General features: G+C 39.5%; 1 protein-coding gene across 17 annotated transcripts in view; it reads left to right on the top strand.

The window, feature by feature from the left end:
- The window catches only part of RNF144B (ring finger protein 144B), a 306,085-nt gene that overhangs the window by 119,582 nt on the left and 162,857 nt on the right, over positions 1 to 23,646 (top strand). For all 17 annotated transcript variants that reach the window (XM_070515596.1, XM_070515588.1, XM_070515584.1 and 14 more), the window contains 2 exons: positions 13,156 to 13,260; positions 22,076 to 22,136. In XM_070515596.1, the coding sequence (XP_070371697.1) occupies positions 13,156 to 13,260; positions 22,076 to 22,136 (166 nt within the window). The remainder of the gene's footprint in view (positions 1 to 13,155; positions 13,261 to 22,075; positions 22,137 to 23,646) is intronic.

Raw genomic sequence — 23,646 nt, 5'->3', positions numbered from 1 at the left:
TGATGCCAGTTTAACAAGGATGCAGACTGTAAGATCAATATACAAAAATCAGTTGTATTTCTATACACTAGCAAAGAATAGTATGCTAATGGCATTAAGACGACAATTTCATTTACAATAATATCAAGAGGAATAAAATACTTAGGATTAAATTTAACAAAAGAAGTACAAAGGTTATACTCTGACAACTATAAAACATTGTTGAAGGAAATTCAAGAAAACTAAATAGAAACACACCGCATGATCATGGATTAGAAGACTTCATATTGTTAAAATGGAAATATTCCCCAAATGGATCCACAGATTCAGCTTAATTCTTTTTAACACCCCAACTATCTTCTTTGCAGAAATTCACAAGCTGATCCTAAAACTTATATGGAAATTTGAAGGACCTAGAATGTCCAAAACAATCTTGAAAAAGAAAAACAAAGTTGGAGAACTCACTTTCTGGTTTCAAACACTACAGCACTATGTTAATCAAAACTGTGTGATACCATCATAAGAATAGACAGACGGATCAATGGAATAGAATAGAGAGTCCAGAAATAAATTGTTATGTTTATTGTCAATTGATTTTTATCAAGGGTGCCAAGGTGATTCAAAGGGAAAGGAATAATTTTTCAATAAGTGGTGCTGGGACAACTGGATACCATTTGCAAAAGAATGAAGTTGGACTGCTTCTTCACAACATGGACAAACATTAACTCAAAATGGATTATAGACCTAACTGTCAGAGCTAAAACTATAAAACTCTCAGAAGAAAAAATAGAAAATAGAATTTCATGACCTTGGGTTAAGCAAAACATGAACAACAATAACAACAAAATACATTGGATTTCATCAAAATTGAAAACCTTTATAAACTTCAAAAAGTGGACACCATCAAGAAAGTGAAATGGTAACCCACAGAATGGGAGAAAATATTTGCAAATCATATCTGATAAGGGACATATCTATAATATATAAAGAACTCATAACTCAATAATAAAGACACAAATAACCCAATTAAAAATGGGCAAAGGATCTGAATAGACATTTCTCCAAAGAAAGTGTATAAATTACCAGGAAGCTGGGGCTGGCCCTGTGGCCGAGTGGTTAAGTTCGCGCGCTCCGCTGCAGGCAGCCCAGTGTTTCGTTGGTTCGAATCCTGGGCGCGGACATGGCACTGCTCATCAAACCACGCTGAGGCAGCATCCCACATGCCACAACTAGAAAGACCCACAACGAAGAATATACAACTATGTACTGGGGAGCTTGGGGGAGAAACAGGGAAAAAAAAAAATCTAAAAAAAAAAAAAAAATTACCAGTAAGCATATGAAAAGATACTTAAAATTATTAGCCATCAGGGAAATGCAAGTCATAACCACAATGAAATTTCACTTCACACGCATTAGGATGGATAGAATAAAAGTCAGACAGTAACAAGTTCTGGTGAGGATTTGAAGGAATTGGAAGCCTCATACACTGCTGGTGGGAATGTAAATGATACAACTGCTTTGGGAAATAGTCTAGCAGTTCTTCAAAAGGCAAACATAGAGTTACCATATACCACATCCATTCCTAAGTATATACCCAAGAGGAATGAAAACATATACCTACATGAAAACTTGTACATAGATGTTCATAGCAGCATTATTCATAATAGCAAAAATTGGAAATAACCCAAATGTCCATCAACTGATGAATGATAAATAAAATATGGTATATAAATACAATGGAATATAACTAAGCCATAAAAAGAAATACTGATACAAGCAACAACATGGATTAACCTTGAAAACTTTATACTTATTGAAAGAAGCCAGTCACAAAGGACCACATATTGTATGATTCAATTTATATGAAAGTCCAGAATAGGCAAATCCATAGAGACAGAAAGTAGACTGGTGGTTGCCTAGATTTGGGGGGGTGGGGAGGGGATTTGGGGGAGAAATGGGGAGTGACATGGGGTTTCTTTTGGGATTATGAAATCTTCTAAAATTCGTGTGTGATTGTTGTACAACTCTGTGAATATACTCAAAACCGTTGAATTGCACTCTCTAAATGGGAGAATTATATCGTGTATGAATTATAGCTCAATAAAGCTATATATATACAAAATACACAGACTAGTACATATACTTGTGTATAAAATGCTGATGCCTGGTCCTTCCCTTAGATGTTCTGAATTAATTGGTCTGTGGTATGGTCTGCACATTGGACTTTTGGAAAGCTCCTCAGATGATTCTATTAAACACTCAGCGTAGAGAGTCTTTGTCCCAGACCTTGCTACTCAAAAGTGTCAGCAACATCAACAAGACCTGGGAGCTCATAAGGAGGGCCCACCTCAGATCTACTGAATCAGAATCTGCATTTCTAACAGGATTCTTGTGTGCTTCTAATGGACATTAAAGTTTCAGAAGCATTGTCAGTAAGGAGTTGAATAGTAAGGCAGGTGTATGTTATCTTGCAGTTCACTAACCTCCTGTTGAAACACTCCTCTTCCTTCTACCTGGGGCTTCCTCTGAAGGCTGCTCTTTTGGGTTCCTGTACCCTATTCCAACATGGGTGTATACAGAGGAGGGTCTTCCCCCACACCACCTAGCAATTCTTGGACACCAGCAGGGTGTCTGAGAATTCAACTCAATTCTGACATTGTCTGCCCAGGGATAGTGCCAAATTCTATAGGTTAAGAGTTAGTCCTACAAGCCTCCCCACAAGCTTCGGACACCAGGCAAAAGCCCGGGTTGTTAACTGTACTTCTGACCTACTGGCTATAAATTAGAGGTTCCCACAGCCTCCTCCTTGGATTCGGTTAATTTGCTAGAGTGGTTCACAGAACTCAGAGAAGCATTTTACTTACGAGATTACTGGTTTATTATAAAAGGATACAACTCAGGAACAACCAGGTGGAAGAGATGCATAGGGCAAGGTATGGTGTCCTCCCAGAGCACACCACTCTCCCCAAATTCCATGTGTTCCCCAATCAGGAAGCTCTCTGAACCTTGTCCTTTGGGGTTTTATGGAGGCTTAATTACATAGGCATGTTGATGAAATCATTGGCCATTGGTGATCATTCAACCTCTAACCTCTCTCCCCTCCCTGGAAGTCAGGAGTGGGACTGAAAATTCCAACCCTCCCATCACAGAGGTGGTTCCCCTGGCAACTAGCCCCCGTGCTTAGATGACCTAGGGGCATTCCAAAAGTTACCTCATTAACATAACAAAAGACACCTTTATCTCTCTCACCACTAAGGGAATTCCAAGGGTTTTAGCCCCTAAGTGCTTAGAAACAGGGACAAAGACCAAATATGTATCTCTTATTATGAATCACAATATCACAGCTGCCTTTCCTAGTAGTGTCCCATAGTTTCCAGTGTTTCTTGTCCCTAAAAACATAGCTGTCTTATATCCATTTCTTCAGGGCTCTCTGCCCTCTGCTAGGGAACAACTGGCCTATGCGACTAACCAGTGTTAATATCTTCCTGCCGTAATTATTTGTGAATGGTGACAGGAGCATTCTAGAGATAAGGTGTTTTTTTTTTAATTAATTGGAATTTATTTTTATTGCGGCAACATTGGTTTATAGCAATATATAAATTTCAGGTGTACCTCATTATATTTCGATTCCTATGTAGATTACATCATGTTCACTACCCCAAGACTATTTACAGTCCATCACTGCACACAGGTGCCTAATCATCCCTTTCACCCTGCTCCCTCCCCGCTTCCCCTCTGGTAACCACCAATTCTATCTCTAGAGATAGGGTTTTAATCAAAGAAATCTAAAGGTTGAAATTTCTGGTAACATTGATAGGTGGAATGAGTGGAGAGAGTGAGACTTGGGGTGGGGGATACATAATTATATACACCTAATTTTCAAATCCTAATTATAATAAGTACTACAAAGGAGAAATAAAGAATCCTTACAATTATGGATGGGTTTTACGCAGGTGACAGAGGGGATCAGACTTAGATTTTTTAAAAGTTCCTTTTGCCTGCAGTGTGGAGAATTAATTATAAAGAAGCAGAAACAGATACAGGAAGACTAGGGAATAAGCTAAGGCAGAGGCCCAGGTACCAGGTAATGGCAAGTGGTCTGGAGTCACAGCAGAGGAGATTGAGAGGTGAGCAGTCCTAATCAGTATTTAGGAAATGCGGTTGATAGGACTTGGGAATTTATTAAGTCATGGAATAATGTGTTGTAGTACCTTCTACATGTTTTTCTGGGATCCATCATAGAGCAAGACAAAGTTCGGCTTCTAGCCAAACTTCCAGTGGGGCAAGAAGACAATACACAAGTGAGTAATATTATGTAGTGGTAAGTGCTGTGAAGAAAAATAAAGCAGTGTAAGGAGGCCTGAAAGGGGAGAGAAGGTTGGCCTTTTTAGCCAGGGAAGGACTATCTGAGGAGGTAGCATAGAGCAGAGCCCTGAATGAAGTGAGAGTGAGCCATCTGGGAGAAGAGCATTCTAGGAAGAGGAAATGGCACAAACCAAGAAAGGAGAAGAGCAAGTTTGACATGTCAAAGAAGTAGTGAGAAGGCTCGTATTCCCAGAGTAAGGAGGGAGTCTGGTGGAAATGAGCTCAGAGCGGTAGCTAGGTCCTTTGGAGCCATGGGAAAGAGTTTAAGAGGCAATCTAAATGAGATGCGTGTTCATTGGAGAATTTGGGGCAGGAGAATAAACTATAAGTTACATTTAAAAGAAGATGTATTAAGGAGCACCCTGGCTGAGTGTGAAGTAGAAGCCAAGAGACCAGTGAGGAGCCTATTGCAGGGGTCCTTGAAAGAGGAGATGGTGACTTGAATTACAGTGGCAGTGGTGAGAAGTGGGTAGATTTGGGACCTGTTTTGGTTGTGGAATTTGAGGAAAAGGGGAATCAAGGATCACAGTGTTTTGGGGGTTTTCTTTGGCTAAGCAACTGGGTAATTGGTTCCATTTACTGAGATGGGGAAGACCCGGCATGTGGGGAAGCAGATTTGTTGGTATGTTGGGGAAGGTGGCTTCAGCAGCTCTGTTTTTAGACAGCCTGGTGAAGATGTCTGGTAGGCGTTTGTTGGATATAAGGGTAAGAGAGAAGTGTCATAGATGACTTCTGGGTTGTACAACCGGATGGATGGAAATGCCATTCACAGAAAAAACACAGGACAAGGACTGGATTTAGGGGAAAGGATCATGAATTCAGTTTTGTATTTGTTTAGTGTGAGGTCCCTCAACACTCAACAGCCATTCGAGGGTGAGTATGGTAAGTACCCAGTTTGATGTACAGGTTTGGAGTACATAAGGAGAGGCCTGGCCTGGAAAAATCACATTGTGATTATTTGGTTTACTGACTGAGATTCAGCTAAGAAAACGGAAATCACTCCAGGTCTTTCAAAAAAGGCAGTTTGATAGAGGCGATTGGTTATAAAGGTGATGGAGGACTGAGAAGCCAAATAGGTCAGTGAAGTACCTGGATATTAGCAACAACAGGAAGCCACTACTACCCTAAGGGCTGTGGGGAAAAAGAGGAAGAAAAGGTATTACTAGGACCCAGAAGTTGGGCTGTCTGATGAGGGCTAGAGCCATGGTGGGAGCTGGGACCATGGGGAAGAGTTCTATCCAGTAGGAGCAGGAAGTACAGCCATTGTCAGATCATTATAGGAAGCAAAGAGTAGGGGAGGAGAATTGCTCCTTCCCACCCTCCCACACTCAATTTTTTCAGTAATGCTTACCATTGCCAAGTCTCCCTGGAACCTGGGAAATATATTCTCTGCATTAAGAGCAGAGCGGGAAAGTGGGGAATGGATCTGAGAGCAGATAGACAGTGGACAAACACAATTGGTTGTATCTAGTTAATGAGGTGACCACAAGGAAAGTTTTACACTTTCTCTACCAGAGAAGAGAGTTTAGATCCCATCCTGAAATTCCAGCATTTAAATATTGAGTGGAGGAAGACAAAAGAGGTTGAGAAAGGGTGGCCAAAGAGGAAGAATGATAATCAGAGAAGTGAGGAATTCTGAGGGCAAGGGAAAGAAAGTTTCAAGAAAGTAGGAGTGGTTAGCAGTCTTATACCACTGAGAGGTCAGGAAGGAAGAAAATGTGTATTGGATTCCTTGATCTGGGAGTCACTGGTGACTTTAGACACCCACTTCTGTTAAGTTGTAGGGGAGGTACTGTGAGGGAGTTGGTGAAGAAATGAGAGAAGTGAGGGCAGATAACTCTTTCAAACATTTGACTCTCAAGAGGAGAGGAGTGAAAAAGGCAGTATACAGCCAGGAAGAGGAGTAAGGGAGGACTGTTTTTCTTTGTGGTTTTATTATTATTTTTCTTTAAGTAGGATATTTTTGGACATGTTTAACTTCAGAAGAAGGACCCAATAGATAGGGAAAAATTCAGGACATAAGAAAGAAAATAGATAATTGCGTAAATTTCTTGAAAGACAGGAGGGAATGGGAACCAGAAATTAGTGGAGTTGGCCCTGGAAGGTGGAGTTGGCTCCTATGTGTTGAAGGAGGGAAGAAGAGAGGAAGAATGCAGGTGGGGTTTATAGGTTTCAGTGATTGGAGCTCAAGGAGTTTTTGCCACAAAGCTGGTAAGTGATAGATTCAGGCTTCCAGCTCACACAGAAATCTGAGCGTCTGCCATGTGCTAGATCCTGTGAGAGATGTTTCTAGGGGATATGAAGAGGAATAAGATATGATCCAGACCTTGATGGAACTCCTGGGCTATTGCGGAGACAAGTGAGTTCACAGTCACCTGGAGTGTAGGGTGCTAACCACTGTGTTGTCAACATGAACAACATACTTCAATTGTTAACATCTAGTGTTACCTAAGGTGGTGAGAGGAATGTTGGTAAATAGGGAGGAGAACCCATGTCTTCTGGAGAAATGAGGGAGACGGGGCCATTGTGTAGTTTATAAAATTCTCTTTGGATAATCTGATATTCTGATATGTTCCCAAGGGAAAATGCCATATCACCAGCCCCACTGCCACTGAGAATCACAGTGTTCTCCTCCTCTTTATGGATTTATAGGGATTCCTTTAGAAGGGGAACATAATTGGAACCCCAATACTGAGCTATTTTCAAATCACTTTTATTATGGTCTCACTTAAACTTATACAAACGTAATACAAGGTACAAGCACATTTAGACTTATATCACTTAAACAACAAGAGCATCAGAATAAATGTATGAGCTGAATATTAACTAAAATTATAGACCAGTAAAATTTAAGTTGTGGTCTAGTGGTTAAGATTCGGCACTCTCCCCACCATGGACTGGTTGTCATACTGTGGTGGCTGCGTGTTGCTGTGATGCTGAAAGCTATGCCACTGGTATTTCAAATACCAGCAGGGTCACCCATGGTGGAGAGGTTTCATCAGGGCTTGCAGACTAAAACAGACTAGGAAGAAGGACCTAGCCACCCACTTCTGAAAAAATTGGCTGTGAAAACCCTGTGAATAGCAGGGGAGCGTTGCTTGATACAGCACCGGAAGGTGAGAGGATGGCACAAAAAGACTGGGCAGGGTTCTGTCTGCTGTACACAGGGTCTCTAGGGACTGGAATTGACTCCACAGCACTAACAACAACAGAAATTTAAGTTAACGTTAATATGATAGATGATGTTTAGTTTCTACTAAATCACGTTTTATAGTTAGGCTCTAAGTTTGGCGTGTTCCAGTGAAGAAGTGGTAATTCAATCTTGCCGCTTGTCTGCGTCGCAGTCACTAAAAATCTTGCCTTGTACAGCTTTCACTGGGCCCGGATACTTCCATTATTTTTTAATCTGCTTGTGACAGTGGAAGCATTCCTACCTGGCAAAGGAGGACTGCACCACAAACTCAAGTGTGAGCGTTGAAATTGAGTGGAAATGGGGTGTTCCCTGAGGTGGTCCAAAGCTTGCTTTTTTTAATATTAAATAAACATAAAGTGGAAAAAACCTTGCTATGAAGAATTCATAGGCTCCCAAGAATACACCTTTGCACCTGGTTTGAAAACTACTGTGCTAGCCAGGTGTCAGGACGCTGTGAGAGCAGATGGGCTGGGTGTCATACCAGACTTGGGGGCAAGAAAAGGAAGACTTTCTTGAATAACAGAAGCTTAAGGATGAGAATTGTAAAACTAAGGTCTCTTTTTACCCATACTTGTGGCTTGTTGTTTGACTTGGGGCTTCTTTTTAATCATCTGGTACCAGGTTTCCCTAGCAGTCCTCTGATGTCCTATATGGTTGGCAACGGGATTTGAAGGTGATCTCATCACTAGTGGTATCGTATTTGTGAAAAACCAAGGTTTCTGAAAGGGGTTTTGTAAGGAAAATTTCAGGATCATACTGCATCAGGAAACAACTTATTGCCTACCTATAGGTGATTGCTTTCTTTGAATTTTTTCAAACCATTATACATTTCCAAACCAGGATGCTTTTGGTGTGTTAAAAGGATTTTGAATTGGGAGAGATTCCATCTTGAGTTGTACTAATAATTTAACTCCACAACATCCAACAAAGAAGGCTTTATTCTTGGATCATGTGTAGAGATCATAGTCCAAACTGGAGTAGCCAGAATATTGGCCTCCATATGAGATGTTGTTTAGAACACACTTGAGACGTTGGGATGTACTTGTGTACTGAGGCTGAGAAGTGTTAGCCTACATTTTATTAAAAATCCATTTATTAAATACCCTACAGCATTGTACCAGGAATGATAAAAAGCAAAACAGACATTCAGGGCCTGTCTGTATTTTGACCTTTAAGTACTTTCTGCCTCCTCACCTTTCTTCCCACCCGTGGCTGAGCTAGGGATGAGAAACCCTAGGTCAAGAGTTCACTAGCTCAGCCTCAAGTCAAGGGGGAGTTGCCAGTCCTTCTTTGACCTCAGGGCTACAGCACCTGCATCCAGAAGCACCCAAGATCCTGGGGATCACTTTAAACTTTCAACTAATGGCAGCTATTACCTCCTTCCTCCCCAAAATACCTGTTCTCTTCTTACCTTCCTTCCCCACCCTCATGAGACTGATCTCCAGGAATTACATCTCTTTGCGGACTTTCATGTCTGCATGCTTGTCAATAGTTCAGAAACATCTATTTCATTCTCCAGTTACACTTTACATTTGCATACCCCTTTTCACTTTTCAGAGTATTTTCACCTATTTACCCTTGTGGAAGACTCTCCATTTCCGTGAGAGTAGCCTAGGCAGGTGGTATTGCCCCATTTTATCATTGAGAGTGCTGTAGCAAGAGAGGTTAACGACTTAACCAAGATGCAGAGGGGACTTTACAGCTCGTACTTTAATCTTGATCATTAGAATCTAAGTTCTGTTGATGATTCATTATAATGCTTTTTTTTTCCTTAGAGAAAACCCATAAGAAAGGTAGAATCTAGTGATGGAAAATGAGCAGCAGTATAGTAAATATATATATATGTGTGTGTATATATATTGTTCTTGGGTGCATACATAGCAGCTTTGTCTGAATGTTGTAGCCCTTTTGGCTTGTCCACCTAATAGAGGAGAACACCTTATGAAGAATGCCCTTTGGGACATCGGAAAATAACACCCCTGAAAAGGGTCTAGGAGAAATCTCTTTCTGGGAAGATTCCATTGTACATAATTCATAGGCTCTCAGGGTTGGAAGAGACAATACAAGTCATCTGGTTCCCCAGGTGTTTGATGGTTAAATCCTTAGTTAGATCCCGTCTGAATACTTGAGGGCAGTCGAGTGATTTTGAGGAACAGTCTTTTTTATTATATATAACCCTTCATGGCTTAAAAATGTTTCTTTGTTCTACCAAACTAATTAAGTGAATTGTTGACTATTCAAAAGGAAGAGTTGGGGTTTTTTTTCTTGGGTCATCAGGATTTTTGAAATGTTCTGTTTGAAACATCTCCTTCAGTATGTGTTAGCTGCTATGAAAATTGCATATTTAGACATCTGTTTAATGCTATTGTTTAATGGAATGTAATTTTTTTTTTAATGTGACTAAGTGATGGTTGTTTTCCTTTCTCTCAGTGTTTCCCTGTCTTTATTTACAAGCTAAATGCCAGTTCCTTCCGGAATTGTTAACCGTTTATTTATGTTTTATTTGCATAATGTGCACTGGGGTGCGTGTGAGTGTTTTCACTTCTTTTGTGCTTTAGCTAGAGATATTGAAGAGGAGAGGGAGGGTTTGAGATTAGATTTTTGGTGAAAGTTGATGGAGGACATATAATGAACCTAAGGCACTTGAAAATTCAAGAAGCAACAACTAGAGCTGATTGTTGTTCCTCTTTGTCTTTGAGTAGGAATGGATGCTCATAGTGATGGAGTGTCAATTGCCTGTGCTGTACCATTCCTTAGCAACTTGCACTTATAAATCGCCATTTTGAACTAGTGTTTCTTAGAATTTAAAAAAAAAAAAGGAAGGGGCATATAGACTTATACCCTGTAGTCACTATATACAGCTCTAACTTCTCTTCTAAAATCGTGGTCACATAATATTGTGGCCAGGAGAGTCCTTGTGGGAAGCTTCAAAATTCATTGGGTTTATATATATGGTGGTAACAGTGTATCTAAGAACGTTAGATTAGAAATAGAACATTCATTATAAACTCTTGGGAAAGCTTAGCGATTTCAACTTTACACATTTGCAATATAAGTTGAAATGAATTTTTTTTTTTTTGCCCATAAAGACTCACAAAATCTCTTTAGTTCCTACTGAACTCTAAGCTTTTTCTATAGATGCAAATAGTTCTAAGGAGAGGCTTGAACTGAGGTGTGTGTGACGTTCTGTTACAAATGTCTGCTCTGTTTATGGAGCTTCTCTACCACAAGTGGTTTAACTGGTTCCCTGAAGGGAGTGGAGAAAGGGTAGTCCCAGAAGGTCAAAAGATTAACATTTCCCCACAAAGTTTTTGGTAGAAAAATCAAAGACCAGGTGACATGAAGTAGAAATATAACCAAATATTCTGCAATTTGCAAATTTTCAAAGGGCTTCCTTGTACAAAATTTCAGGTTTGTGTTTGTGTGTGTGAGTGTTTTAAACTCTGTGGGGTAACCATAACGGGTGTTATTATCCCCATTTTAAAACTTAAGGGAAGCAAGTCTGGGTCATAGTTTAGTTTTCCCCTTGTCGCCTGATAGAGTGGCTCTGGGGCCAGAGCCCAGATGCTAGGATTTGACGTTCATTACATGGTTTCCTTTGCTTTCCTCAGACACCTTCTCCTTGAGCCTGGAGACTGTACGTTTCAGAGTCTTTCTACTTACATTTCAAGTGGCAGCTGGGAGATCAAGGCAGTGACACTGGGATCTGTGTGGCAGATGGAAGGCCGACAGGTCCTCAGGGGCAGAGCAGGGTAGACAGGTCTTCACATGGTTCATTCATTTGTCCCTTGGTGTGACGCTCCTTTTTGTTAGCTGTTCCTCTTGAGTTTCACCTGCACATTGAAATTCTTCCCCATATTTTCCTTGCTGCTGCTCTCTTCTACCTACCATTCTTCGTAGTGCTGGAGACCATTTGGCACAGTAACTCCTAGAGCAAGTGCCTGTATACCCTCTCTTGAACAAGAAAGTGAAAGTTAAAATATATTTATATTGCAGTTAACTGAAGTAGAAGATGACTTAAGAGGACCTGCTCCCAGATATGTTTTCTTCTCCAATTCATACTAAATCATCTTTTATTCCCTAATTCGTACTAAATCGTGAGCATTTCCCATGTCTTTAAACATCACTTGAAAATATTTTTCATGATTCTTCAGCATTCCATTGCATGAATTTAGCATAATTTATTTACATGTTCCTCTATTTTGGATATTTAGGTAATTTTCTGGATTTTTTTTTTTTTTCTGTGATGAACATCGTAGGAAAAAATTGCCTCCTTGGAGAAGGGAATTATTAGGTACTTGAAGAAATACGAATCTGGTTTAAATGGTTTGCCCTGGTTATTGATTCATTAGTCCATTATAACAGTAATTTCAATCAGATAAATACACGATTGTTTTTCTGAAATAATACAATTGTGATATTTTATTTTTGTGATGGGGAAAATGAATAGAGATCATTAATGAAAGGAATAGATTTCACAATTAGGCCATCAGTATTCTGACCGTAGGATTTATTTAGTAGTTAAGCTTTTATAAAAGGTTGGTGCAAAGGTAGTATTTTTAATATAGCATGTTGATATACAAATGTAGACATTTGAAAAATTCAAATCCAATTATACATAATCATCACTTCATAAGAGTCTTTAATTCATTGACTAGTTTTTGTATTTTGGGGGTATCCTCCTCAAACATTTGTGCTTGACTCTTTTTCATCATGAATATAGAAAAGAGATCACCAATTATGAGGAAATTGGTAGAAACTGAAGAGCCAACTTTTGGATTTCTTGAGTTTTATCTTCTGGAGCTATGGCCTTCAATTTCCTGTGGGTCTGTGGGGATGGATTGGGAGGGAGAAGGGAGGAGTTAGTGGTCTCCATAATGCTATCAGTCTCTCTCCTACCTTCTCAGTCTGACTCCCATCTCCACCCACTGTCCAAGATCCCAGGTGCAACAGGCAATGGGTAGACCAAGTTTGTCCTTGGTTATCTCCGTCTCCTCTCTGGATTTCTTTCTCCCTATCCAGTTTCTTCCTTCCCCACATTCTACTCAAACCTCCTAATCATAGCATCCACTAAGGCCCATCATTTTGGCAAAGTCTCATTCTCTCAAATTGTCTCTGACATTAACTTTTCCAGGTATATTTGCTATTAAGAGTGTTCTTAGATAAGTCCGTGCCTTGTTCTTATTTGGTTTTCATTTGGCTAGCTCAGCATGAGGGTCAGAGTTCTACTTTTGGGTGAACTTTGAGGGAGAGGACCACTAAGTAAAAATGGAACTGGGAAGTCAGATAAGTTTAAAAAAAAAAAAAAAGTAAAGCATTCATACAAACGAGTGTTTCTTCTTTTCCCAGTCTATGGTGGATAAAATGTGTGAGCATACAGGAATTTGACTTGTTGCCTTGAATAAACTCAATATTCTTAGGTTGAAGTCATACATAATTAATCTCCTGTCTCTACATTCTTTCCAAAGTGATGGCTGTTAGTATTCACACTTGTGATCACTTATATTTCCTGAGAGTCCCAAGACTGCCAATTAAGGAAGAAGAGGCAGTGGTGATCATGTAGCTTTTGTGCTACTGTCATACAGTGGATAATTGTCTTTTTTCTTCTTAACTTCTAGTGCCTGAAACAGTACATGCAGCTGGCAATCCGAGAAGGATGCGGGTCTCCCATCACTTGTCCTGACATGGTGTGCCTAAACCACGGGACCCTGCAGGAAGCTGAGGTATGGATGAGTGCTGTGATCTTCCTCTCTTTCCTGTTGACATTATTTCCTAGGATCTTGACTCTTTAGGTACTTCTCTCCCAGGAAGTCTAGGAACAGAATGCAGAGGTGCACTTTTTGAAGGAGTGCTCTATTGCTGCATACCTGTGGATTCCTTATACAAACTGTTGAAGCTGTTCTTTACCTTAGTTCTATTTACGAATGCGATCTGAGTGCTGAAGGAGCTCTAGAATAGGCAAAGCTGCTAGAAATCAAATGTACCAAACGTGAGATTTGGAGGTTGAATAGTGAGTGGTCTTGTGATCTTCAATACTTTAAAGATAAACCTGACAGATTAGCCACGCGTATCGACAATAGAAACTCTTGTGATTCTAGCCTGAGATGAACCATTTCCAAAGAGCGGAGAAAGGCCTTTCATTTGATCTTTATTAGGCATCAGAAATGTCCTTTTCAAATGAGCTCTTCTCCCATTTTCTTAAGACTCTAATAGATCTCTCCTCCTTGTTTCTTCAGTCCCCAATCAGTAACTTGCCCTTAAATCTGCTCTTAATCTTCACATCCTGCTTACTTTAAATCAGAAGATAACAGACTCTTGTCCATTCTTAGGGAGTTTGTAAGCCTCTGAAAGAGATCCCAAGAAGCAGATAAAGTAAGTTATTTATTCAGCAGGCATGTCCCAGGCTCTTTTCTAGTTGCTTTTATAGCCAGTATCGCATCTAATGCTTTTGACAGACTTATGAAATTGAGGCCCAGGGGTTTAAGTAATTTGCCCAAGAGTGCATATCTAAAAAGCAGAAGAGCTAGAATTCTAATCCAGTTCTTTCTGACCACCATAATTACATGACTTTAAGAGTAGAGCTGGGTAGGGCCGGCCCTGTGGCCGAGTGGTTAAGTTCATGTGCTCCGCTTCGGCGGCCCAGGGTTTCGCTGGTTTGGATCCTGGGCACGGACATGGCACCACTCATCAGGCCACGTTGAGGTGGTGTCCCACATGCCACAACTAGAAGGACCTGCAACTAAGATATACAACTGTGTACGGGGGAGATTTGGGGAGATACAGCAGTAAAAAAAAAAAAAGATTGGCCACAGTTGTTAGCCCAGGTGTCAATCTTTAAAAAAAAAGAGTATAGCTAGGTAGGTAGATAGAATGTATGATAAAGCATTGGTAATTAGAAGCTCAATAGTGTGTATGTGTATATACACACACATGCTTTGTTGGCAAATATGTGTGCTTTTACATATATATTCTTTGCTTTAAAAGCAAAGCAGTCAGAAAAATTTTATAGACCATTTCTAACCAATCTGCATCTGGGTGCCCTGTATTCAGCTTATGGAATATCAGCTAGTGGTACAAGCAAGCTTGAAGTATTTTTTAGGGATGAATAAAAGGAAGACATAATGGTTTAGAAGTAATTCATTTTAGGAAAATCATAAAATGAAATTTTTTTGATAAAAGTAATATTGAATATGTAAATCATGTGGTGAGAAATATTGTTTACTTTTGTGTGAGTAGTGAGTAAAAGGAAATTAAAGTGGGGAAAGTGTAGATTAGTTACCAACAACACTCTTGATCTGTACAGCTTGGAAATGGTTTTTAAAATGAGATTCAGATATTCAGGAGCATCTTTCGATGCATAATCCTTCCAGGAAAGATGCTTCCTTTTTGACTCGCTTCTCTCATGTCTGATCAGTCACAAAGTATTTATTAAGAGTGCACCATCATATATATATATATATATCTCTCTCAAATCATTATGTTGTACACCTAAAACTAAGACAGTGTTGTATGTCAATTATATCTCAGGAAAAAAAAAAGTACACAATGTGCCAGGCCACATTCTAGGCCAGGATCCAGAGGTGAACAAGGCAGGCCCAGTGCTATCGTCACGGAGCTTCTGATCTACCAGAAACACATTAAAACAATCAGTCAGATAATTATAAAAGTGAAAAGCATGAGATGGAGCAGACAGGAAGAGCTGTGTCTGGTATGAAATCTTATTTAATTCATATATCCAAAATCTATTAAATATAAATGAAATGAATAGTTTGGTGAAGTTTCAAAACAAGGTTTTGAAATTATTCACAGTCCTATATTCCAGACCCGTGCTGTCCAATCTGGAAGCCACTAGCTACATATGGCTATTTCCATTTAAATTAATTAAAATTAAATAAAATTAAAAATTCAGTCCTTTGGTTGCACTAATCACATTTTAAGTGCTCAGAAGCCACGTGTGGCTAGTGGCTACCAGACTGGACAGCACAGAACAGAACATTTCCCTCGTTGCAGAGAGTTCAATTGCAGAGTGTTGCTCTAGACTTTTAAATGAATGGTAGCTATTGGCCATGGACACTTTGACATCAAACGTTAGGGCTGGTGTGTTCAGACAAGCGAGTATAGACAGGCCATGGTTTGTCTTGCAGCTCTCTAGAACAGAGTTTAACTTTTCTCGTTTTCTTAGTGTGGACATTTTCTTCTCATATCCTCCTGAAGTTCTGCTCTCCTCTTTAATCCTTGCCTGCTTCCCCTTATATACATTCTCATTCACACTTTCTTAGTTCTAATTCCATTTACCCAGCTTGACTCTAAAAACAATTTTACTTTTAAGCTGTATTAAAACCAAGCAAACCCATCATGGCTCTTAAAAATTACAACAGGATATTTGAAAAAACAGATCAAAAACATATTCCAAACTGCACTATGGTATTTCTTAAATTCTCCAAAGTCTGTTTCCCATTAGGTGAGTAAGAAGACACTCCAGGGCATTAAAGGGCCGTTTCTGTGCTCACTGGTCTTGTGAAGAGCCTGACTGAAGATGGGCATGCATGTACAGTAATCAAATGTTCCCAACCAACTTGCCACTATTTTTTTTTCAGAGTAAAAAAATGTGGTGGTGGTGGTGGTGGTGATTGTCTCTCATTTTGAATTGAGAAATGTGTAGAAGGTCATATTGGAGATAGTGGTAACATCATCAGTTTATATAGGACTACTCCTTTCAAAGCAAATGCCACATACTCATGAACTAGGGCTGGGCCATCTTCTTTTCTGACTTGTTTGACAGCAAGCTTTCCTCCTGTATAGCTGTTGTCATAATATATAGCTCTTAATCTGGTTATTATCGAGTATATCACAATGGGGTTTTTCCGTGTTGTGCTTGACTAGATTCTTCTCTATGACTACTTCTTCCCACTTTTAAAAAATGTTTGATTATATGGGTAACACATAAATATACTTTGTTCGTTAAAAATAATTCCGGTTAAGGCTCAAGTTCCTTTTGTGCTGCTACTATTTTTATTGCAATATATGATTCTTCATCATTCATTGTCTTATAAAATGCGTATAGTATAACATTTATTCATCTTCAAAGGACACCAGGAATTAAGCTCTTTCCTCCGAATGCTTTTCTGCGTAGCTCTTGCTCACCCAGTTGGCTGTGCTCCATGTGTCGGTCTCCTGCAGGCTTTAGGTCCTGCCTGCCTTCTTAATGCTCCCAGGTTGGCTCTGCTGCGGCTCTGCCTCTTGACTTTTATTTATTAGGGATAGCTTCATTGGCAAAGCATTTAACGTCCAATACAAGTACCGTTTGCTTCATGTAGGAAACAGGAGAAAAGGCAGCTTCCCGTCAGCATCATGGAAGCTGATGGAGGCAGTGACTCTGGAGACCTGTGGCTGGAAGTGCACCCACTGGGAACCAGGAAAAGGAAAACTTTCCTTTCTTGCGTCATCTGGTCCTTTCAGCTGTTGCTCTGCAGGGCTTCTCTAATGTACTTGATCCAGGAATCTTGTCCAACATGGAATTATGAAAGACAGTACACAGATTGTTTGTTCTGATAGCATTACTTCAGCCAAGGCCTTTACGTGAAGTGAGTAGCACTGTTAAAAAGGTGATGATGAATTTAAGCAGTTCTCTTACAGTGTTAGGGAAGTAGCATACTGACACTTGCTGGGAGAGCCTGAACCATTTGTCTGAGCCATGTAAAGTTTGTGTGGCCAGCACATACCGACCATTACATGGCCTGAAAAATTGAACTTCTTCCCAGTGCCAGCTGGCAGTAGAGGGCAGGGAACCACTTTTCACTCACTAATCTTCCTTCCAAGTAGTGGAGCACTGAAATGACCAGCCTCCTTTTACTGCCAGTGCCACAGCATGCATCAGAGGGAGGATGGGTGCACCTGCTCTTGCCAAGAAGGGGGCTCCAGAATTTCTATACGAAGGGCTTTGGGGGGGCGCATTGTGGAAGACTAGGATAGAGTGATGGGCGGGGCGGGGTGCTAAGAAATTTGAAGCTACATTTGCAAAATAAACACAGTTTTTACTTATATTGCAAAGGGTGGCTTTGGTAAAGGCTGCTGGAGATCCAAATATTCCCCCCAAATCACCCTTTAGCCCTGCCTCCACTCACCATCTCTTCTTTTAGCACTCTTTCCATTATCACTGTGTGAAGCTGGGGCAGAGGGAAAATGAGGATGCCCAGGCTAGTGGCCATATTTCTGTTACTATGGTTTAATGATCTAAATGGGAAGGCGCTGAGTGTGTCTGTCATAATCTTTGGCTGCAGTATGTGTTGCCTGGAGCAGAGTAAAACTTCGGGGTGGCAAAGGACAAAGGAATCTGCTATGCCAGAGTTAATAGATATTTTTGAGGTTCCCAACTGAATATTGTTTTAGAATGTGTTTAAAACTTTGTTTTAAAAATGCATGTAAGTGGAGAATAATGTTTCTTGGCTGCTTCATTAACTAAAGGCAAATATAAGAAGACTAAGCAGTAATGGATTGAAGGTGTCACATGGATGTGCTCTTGGGCATATCCCTTTTAGATGAGCGGAGGGAGGAAGGCGGGATGATATGGGGAGATGTGTAGAACAGGTGAAAAAAGAATAGCAAGAGCAGCCCTCTGCAGGGAACTGTGGAAAGGATTCCTGGCCTGGAATTCCAGGTCTCCGCCACCTTTCACTTCCCCAGTGGGCTGTGCCTTCAGGCTCTCAGACAGTGATGGCCTCTTGCTTTTTCAGCCAGCTTTTGGTGTAAGGAAACTTGAGTATGGCTTGTTGCACTCAGGTGAATGAGTGAGTGTGCCTTTTTTCTTTTTCTGATAGGAAGTGTGGTTCTTATTTTCTGGGCTGAGATAGGAAACATTCTTAGTTTATGTATTAGTGTGATGAGACACTTAAATCTGTAAGTCTAGTACTATTTCTTTTGCTGGGATTTTTAAATTTTTAAATGAAGATTTTTTTGAAGAAGATTAGCCCTAACATCCACTGCCAATCCTCCTCTTTTTGCTGAGGAAGATTGGCCCTGAGCCAACATCCATGCCCATCTTCCTCCACGTTCTATGTGGGACACCTGCCACAGCATGGCCCAACAAGCGGTGTGTAGGTCTGTGCCCAGGATCCGAACCAGCAAACCCTGGGCTGCCGACTCAGGGAGCGTGAACCCAACCGCTACGCCACCAGGCTGGCCCCTTTTGCTAGGATTTTTGCAAGTCATAGTATCTCAAAACTTGCTAAAATATTAACATGCTGTAATGATCTACCAGTGGTCAATTCCCTCTCCAAATATACTGATCTGTTGTATTCTCCGTTTAGCCTGTTTCTTTAATTTTTAAAAGTGCTGTAGCAGAGGTATGATTTAAAGGACCAAACCTAGGTAAATAAATAAATAATAAACAAATAAATGGGGCAGAAGGGACAGCTCTTCCTTACAGTAGAGTTCTAATTAACAAATACAGAATGAATGATGGAAATGGAAAATCATCACTAAGAAATCACCACAGTAATAATTACTGTAGGCAAAAATTATCAATAGATATGAAAATTAGTGAACAAAGGTACAATGAGAAACAGGATATTTGCAGAATCTCAAAATATCTCCCTATACGATACTTGTCGATTACAAAGGATGAAGAAATCTGGCAGATAGCACCTTAACCAAGTTAAAAAGTTAATGTCACCAGTAACGAGACAGGTTGTCTTCATGTACTTCCTCATGGCCCAACAACACTTCTGGGATATTCTTGCCAAAAATGCAGTCTCGACAAGGAGTGTTCTGATATGGTTTTGAATTTCTTTGTTGGCAGGAAGAGGATAATTGTATACCACAAGATGCCTCTTTATAATCTTTTATTATTCTCTAGGATTTTCAGTTTTGCAATCAATTTTAAAGTTCTTGTGATTTTCCTTTTTTTTTTTTAGAAAGGAATAGCCCTTTAACCTGTGGCCTCATTGAGCCTTGAGTAAGCATCCTGACATGTTTATTTCACTTTTGTAATTGTGCAATAGTGACTTAGCTCCAAATGACAATGGAACCAGGAATTTAATACTTTGGATCATCTTTTTTACCAGATCCAGCTTTTTCTCATCTAAAAGCCAGATTTAATAGAAACATTTCAGGAAATTAGTCTATTCTATGAAATCCAATAAATGATAAGATCAAGGAGTAGATTCTTTTTAAAAAACTTATGTGTATTTCTTACCTTGTGAGTCACTTAAGTTCCTTGGGAGCAGCTCCTGTATCTCCTTAACTCACCTGTATCCCCAGGCTTCCAGCCAGTGCTTTACTCATAGTAGACGTCAACAAGTATACTCAGAAGATGCAAGTCTATGTGCTGGGGGCCGGGGAAGAGAATGGTGTGCTCTGGGGGTTATCTTTACTCCAGAAGGATCAACCAGAGTGAGAAGTGATGGAACTAATTCTTTGTGATCACAAATTTCAATAGAAAAATTGATTTACCTTATTAAGGCTAATTCCCTATAAACCTCTGACCTATAAAATAATAAATAGGAAATTCAAAGTGGAGTAAGAGAAAAAAAATTAGAGATCTCTGACTTCCCTGTTGGCAGTGATGTGTCCTCTGATGAAATTTATCTTTCTAATTTAAAATTAACATCCATCTCTACTGTCGTTGACTTTTTATCACATTAATTCTTGTCATTTTTCTCATTAGCATTTCATCTGTGTCTAAAATATCTCCTGTTTGATTTGTCTCTCGTAAACTGTATTTGACTTAGCTCTTATATAAATTACTTGTCATTGAAAGAAATCAGAATTTTTAGGAGTTGACCTTGAGGGGTTTGAAGAAGGTCTTTATCAGTCTAGAAATGATTTTAGATGGGGGCAAGTAGGGTACAGGACTGTCCCATAGGATTAAACACCTCAAATAGCGTTTTTGGGGGAGGTGTTAAAAATAGATTTATAGAATATCGCTGAGATCTCCCAGGCCCAGATGATATCAGCCCCCAAGTCACCGTGGCACAAAAGTTGAGTAGTATTAGATTATTTGTCGTCCCCCTACAATGAGTCAATGACTAAGTCAGAACCTGAACTCTGATTCCTTAATGTCCCCCATCCCTTCACTTGCCTGCACCTTTTGTCTCCAACTCTGAATTTTATTTGAGATACCTTTGTCTTTCAGGAAAGATGTCCAGGCATCATTATAACAGATGAAACAAAACTACCTTACAGTATAATAAAGGTCTAACCATACTTTAAAAAAATTATGGTAAAATACATATCATACAAAATTAACCATAATTTTTCACAATGATTGCTAAAGAGCTTTTATGTAAGGTGCCAAATGAAAATGCAATATTTTCCCCCCAGCTGGAGTAAAATGTTATAATTAAATTAAATTTATGTTTTACCATACTTTTCTTGGAATGGAGAGGACTGAACTTGCCTGTTTGGTGGTTCTTCATACATTTTAGCTAACTTAGTTTAATTCATGTGCAAAATCAGCAAGTTGAGTTTTTTTGTGAGGGGGAGGATTAGACTTTGAATCCCTTTTAAAGTATATTATATTTGTAAGTACAATTTTAGCTGCCTAATTTTTTTACTCTGGTTTTCTCAAAGCAGACTTCCTTCTGTTGGTTGTGAAAACTTCCATCTAGATATATTTTATACCGAAGAATATGTAATGCTTTAGAGTTGGAATTGCCAGGGCTAAGACTGTGTCCTGTATCAACTTGCTGAATGTCTGGAAGCCTAATATCAAATCCTTTCATTTTCTCAGTTATAAATCTTTTAAGCAACATCAATATACTTATATGTTGACGTCAATGGAATTTTTATTTTTAGAATCCAGTTTAAGAGCCATTAGCTCCTCCTGCATCTGCATTTGAAATGTAATTTAAAAATGATTAATCTGAAATGTCATTTGGTTAAGTATGAATCATTGTTGTTTACTAGTAAACCTTTGGTTCATATTGCCATTTGAAATGGAAATGGGAGTCTAGCCGCAAGAAATATCTTAGGCGTTTCTTTTCTACCAGGACATGAATGGCGGTGAGTGATAACCAAGGGCCCCAAGAAGTGATCTTTGTCAGAAGAACTGATTTTTGTATTGCTTAGCAGGTACTATTCCCTAGGTGATTAATGAAGTTTTCGTAGCTCCTGAGGCACTGTCTGCCTGCCCTTAGTTTTTAAGGGTTCAAAAGTTAGAACTATAATCATCTTAAAATTTCTTAAAGAAGTGTAGAGAGAAAAGGAGCATCTTACATACATATACAAAAATAATTTGGAAAGTCCAAAAATTGGGTTGTCTGGTCTTAGTAGCTGACAATAAAAGAATGGAAGGTGATCATTTAGTTCTGTAACTGCCACCTTGAGAGGCGTCTCCCAGCCGTGGCAGAGGATTGGTGATGGTTTGGGAATTGCTGCTTGTGTGACTGCATGAACAGTGTAGAGAAAAAGAAGTTTGCAAACAACTGGTGTAGAAAGGAGGATACAGTAAGCCAAACAAGAAGGAGAGAGCATAAAAGGCTGGTAATTTGGGGCTCCAGGATGACTGAAATCTCATCTTTCTAATGTCTCTGGTTTCAGATTGCCTGTTTGGTACCTGTGGATCAGTTTCAGCTTTATCAGCGGTTAAAATTTGAACGAGGTATGTATGCGTTGTTCTTCTTACCCTGATGGTGAATGTGGTTTTACATGTGTCGTCTGTATACTTACGTACAGGGAAGGTTAAGGCAGCTGTGGGCTGTCAGCTAAGCCATGAGGGTACTCTGAAAGGGGAAATCTGTCATTGCAACATAAAATTTCAGCTTTCACAGCCACAGCCAGAAAAGATGCAGACTAGCAGGAAATAGAACTTTCTTTATGTTGGTTGTTTTGTATTTTCAATTTGGCTCAAGTGAGAGAAGTTCTGCAAAGATTGCATAGTTTCACAATAACAGTATGAAAAAAGAAAGTGACCCTCAAAATGGGTTTTACCACCAATTTTCCCACGCTTGAAGATCACTTCAAATCATTAATCAGCCCAAACATTTTTCTACTCCTTATAATATTCACCATTTGTTCTTTTGATACTACATTTGTAATCATAGTGATGGCTCAGTGTATCATTCTATTGTGATTTACTATGTGTTGGACTAATTTTCTTTCTGACTTTGGCCTTGGGGTAATTTATATAGCTTTTCTATCAATATTGCTTTTATATCTGTAGCAATTATTTTTTTACTCCTTTTGATTTCTCATAGATCTTTCTTCGGAGCCCTTCCCTCCTGTCACACCCTATTTGTTCTTGAACTAAATGGTCTGTTTTTCCATGTCTAAGAAGTAGGAGAAAATTCTTTCTCCTGGATATCATCAGACTGGTGTGGTCTCATTGATTATATAAAATAAACTCTAATCTAGCATGAACATACAGTTTTCTAATAGCTGACTTTTTAATCTGGATTAATAAAGTCTAGAGGTGAGCGTAGGGGGAAAGATGAACATTTATCTCTCATATGCCAGTAACTTTGGTAAACACAATCACGTTTAGCTCATTTAATTTTTGCAATTACCCTGACAGATAATTCTTACATGAAGAAAGAAAGAAAACCATGCAGGGCATGAAGGGAGTAAGAGTAGGAATACTTGCAGGAGCGTCACAGTGCAGTGTTCACTCTCTAGGGTTAAGGTTTGGTCCAGTCTTGGGCTTATTTTTTTTGGCAAGCCAAAAGCAGATTAATCTCTCATGGTAGCTCATTTAACTAAATTTATAAGACTGATATATTAAGGTGGAATTTACTGTACAATTCCTGGACTGGATTACTTGAATTACACTTTTGCCCTAAAGGAAGATGCAGATAGGAGGGTAGGAAATAGAATGTTGGTGAACATGGAATCAGAACAAGCAGAGTCATGAACTTTAGGTTTAATGGATGAAGGCATAGCCCGATGCATCTGTCCTGTGTGGATTCTGAGCTAACTAGAGAAATTCATGATAGAGTAGTTTATATTGGCCCCCCTAGTCCATGCATGTGGGCTGATTAGATTGAGCATTATAACACGAGGTGCTGATTTATTGGACGTGGGAGCCAAAGATAATAATGGTATCAAACATCGACCCCACCCTTCACCCAATATCCTCTTTATCCCACTATCCTCCATTATAAAAATAAATGACT

The sequence above is a fragment of the Equus asinus genome, chromosome 8 (genome assembly GCF_041296235.1).
Source record: "Equus asinus isolate D_3611 breed Donkey chromosome 8, EquAss-T2T_v2, whole genome shotgun sequence".
Taxonomy (NCBI): Eukaryota; Metazoa; Chordata; class Mammalia; order Perissodactyla; family Equidae; genus Equus; species Equus asinus.
The sequence above is the reverse complement of the archived record's forward strand: the minus strand, read 5'-3'. Positions and strand labels throughout refer to the sequence as shown.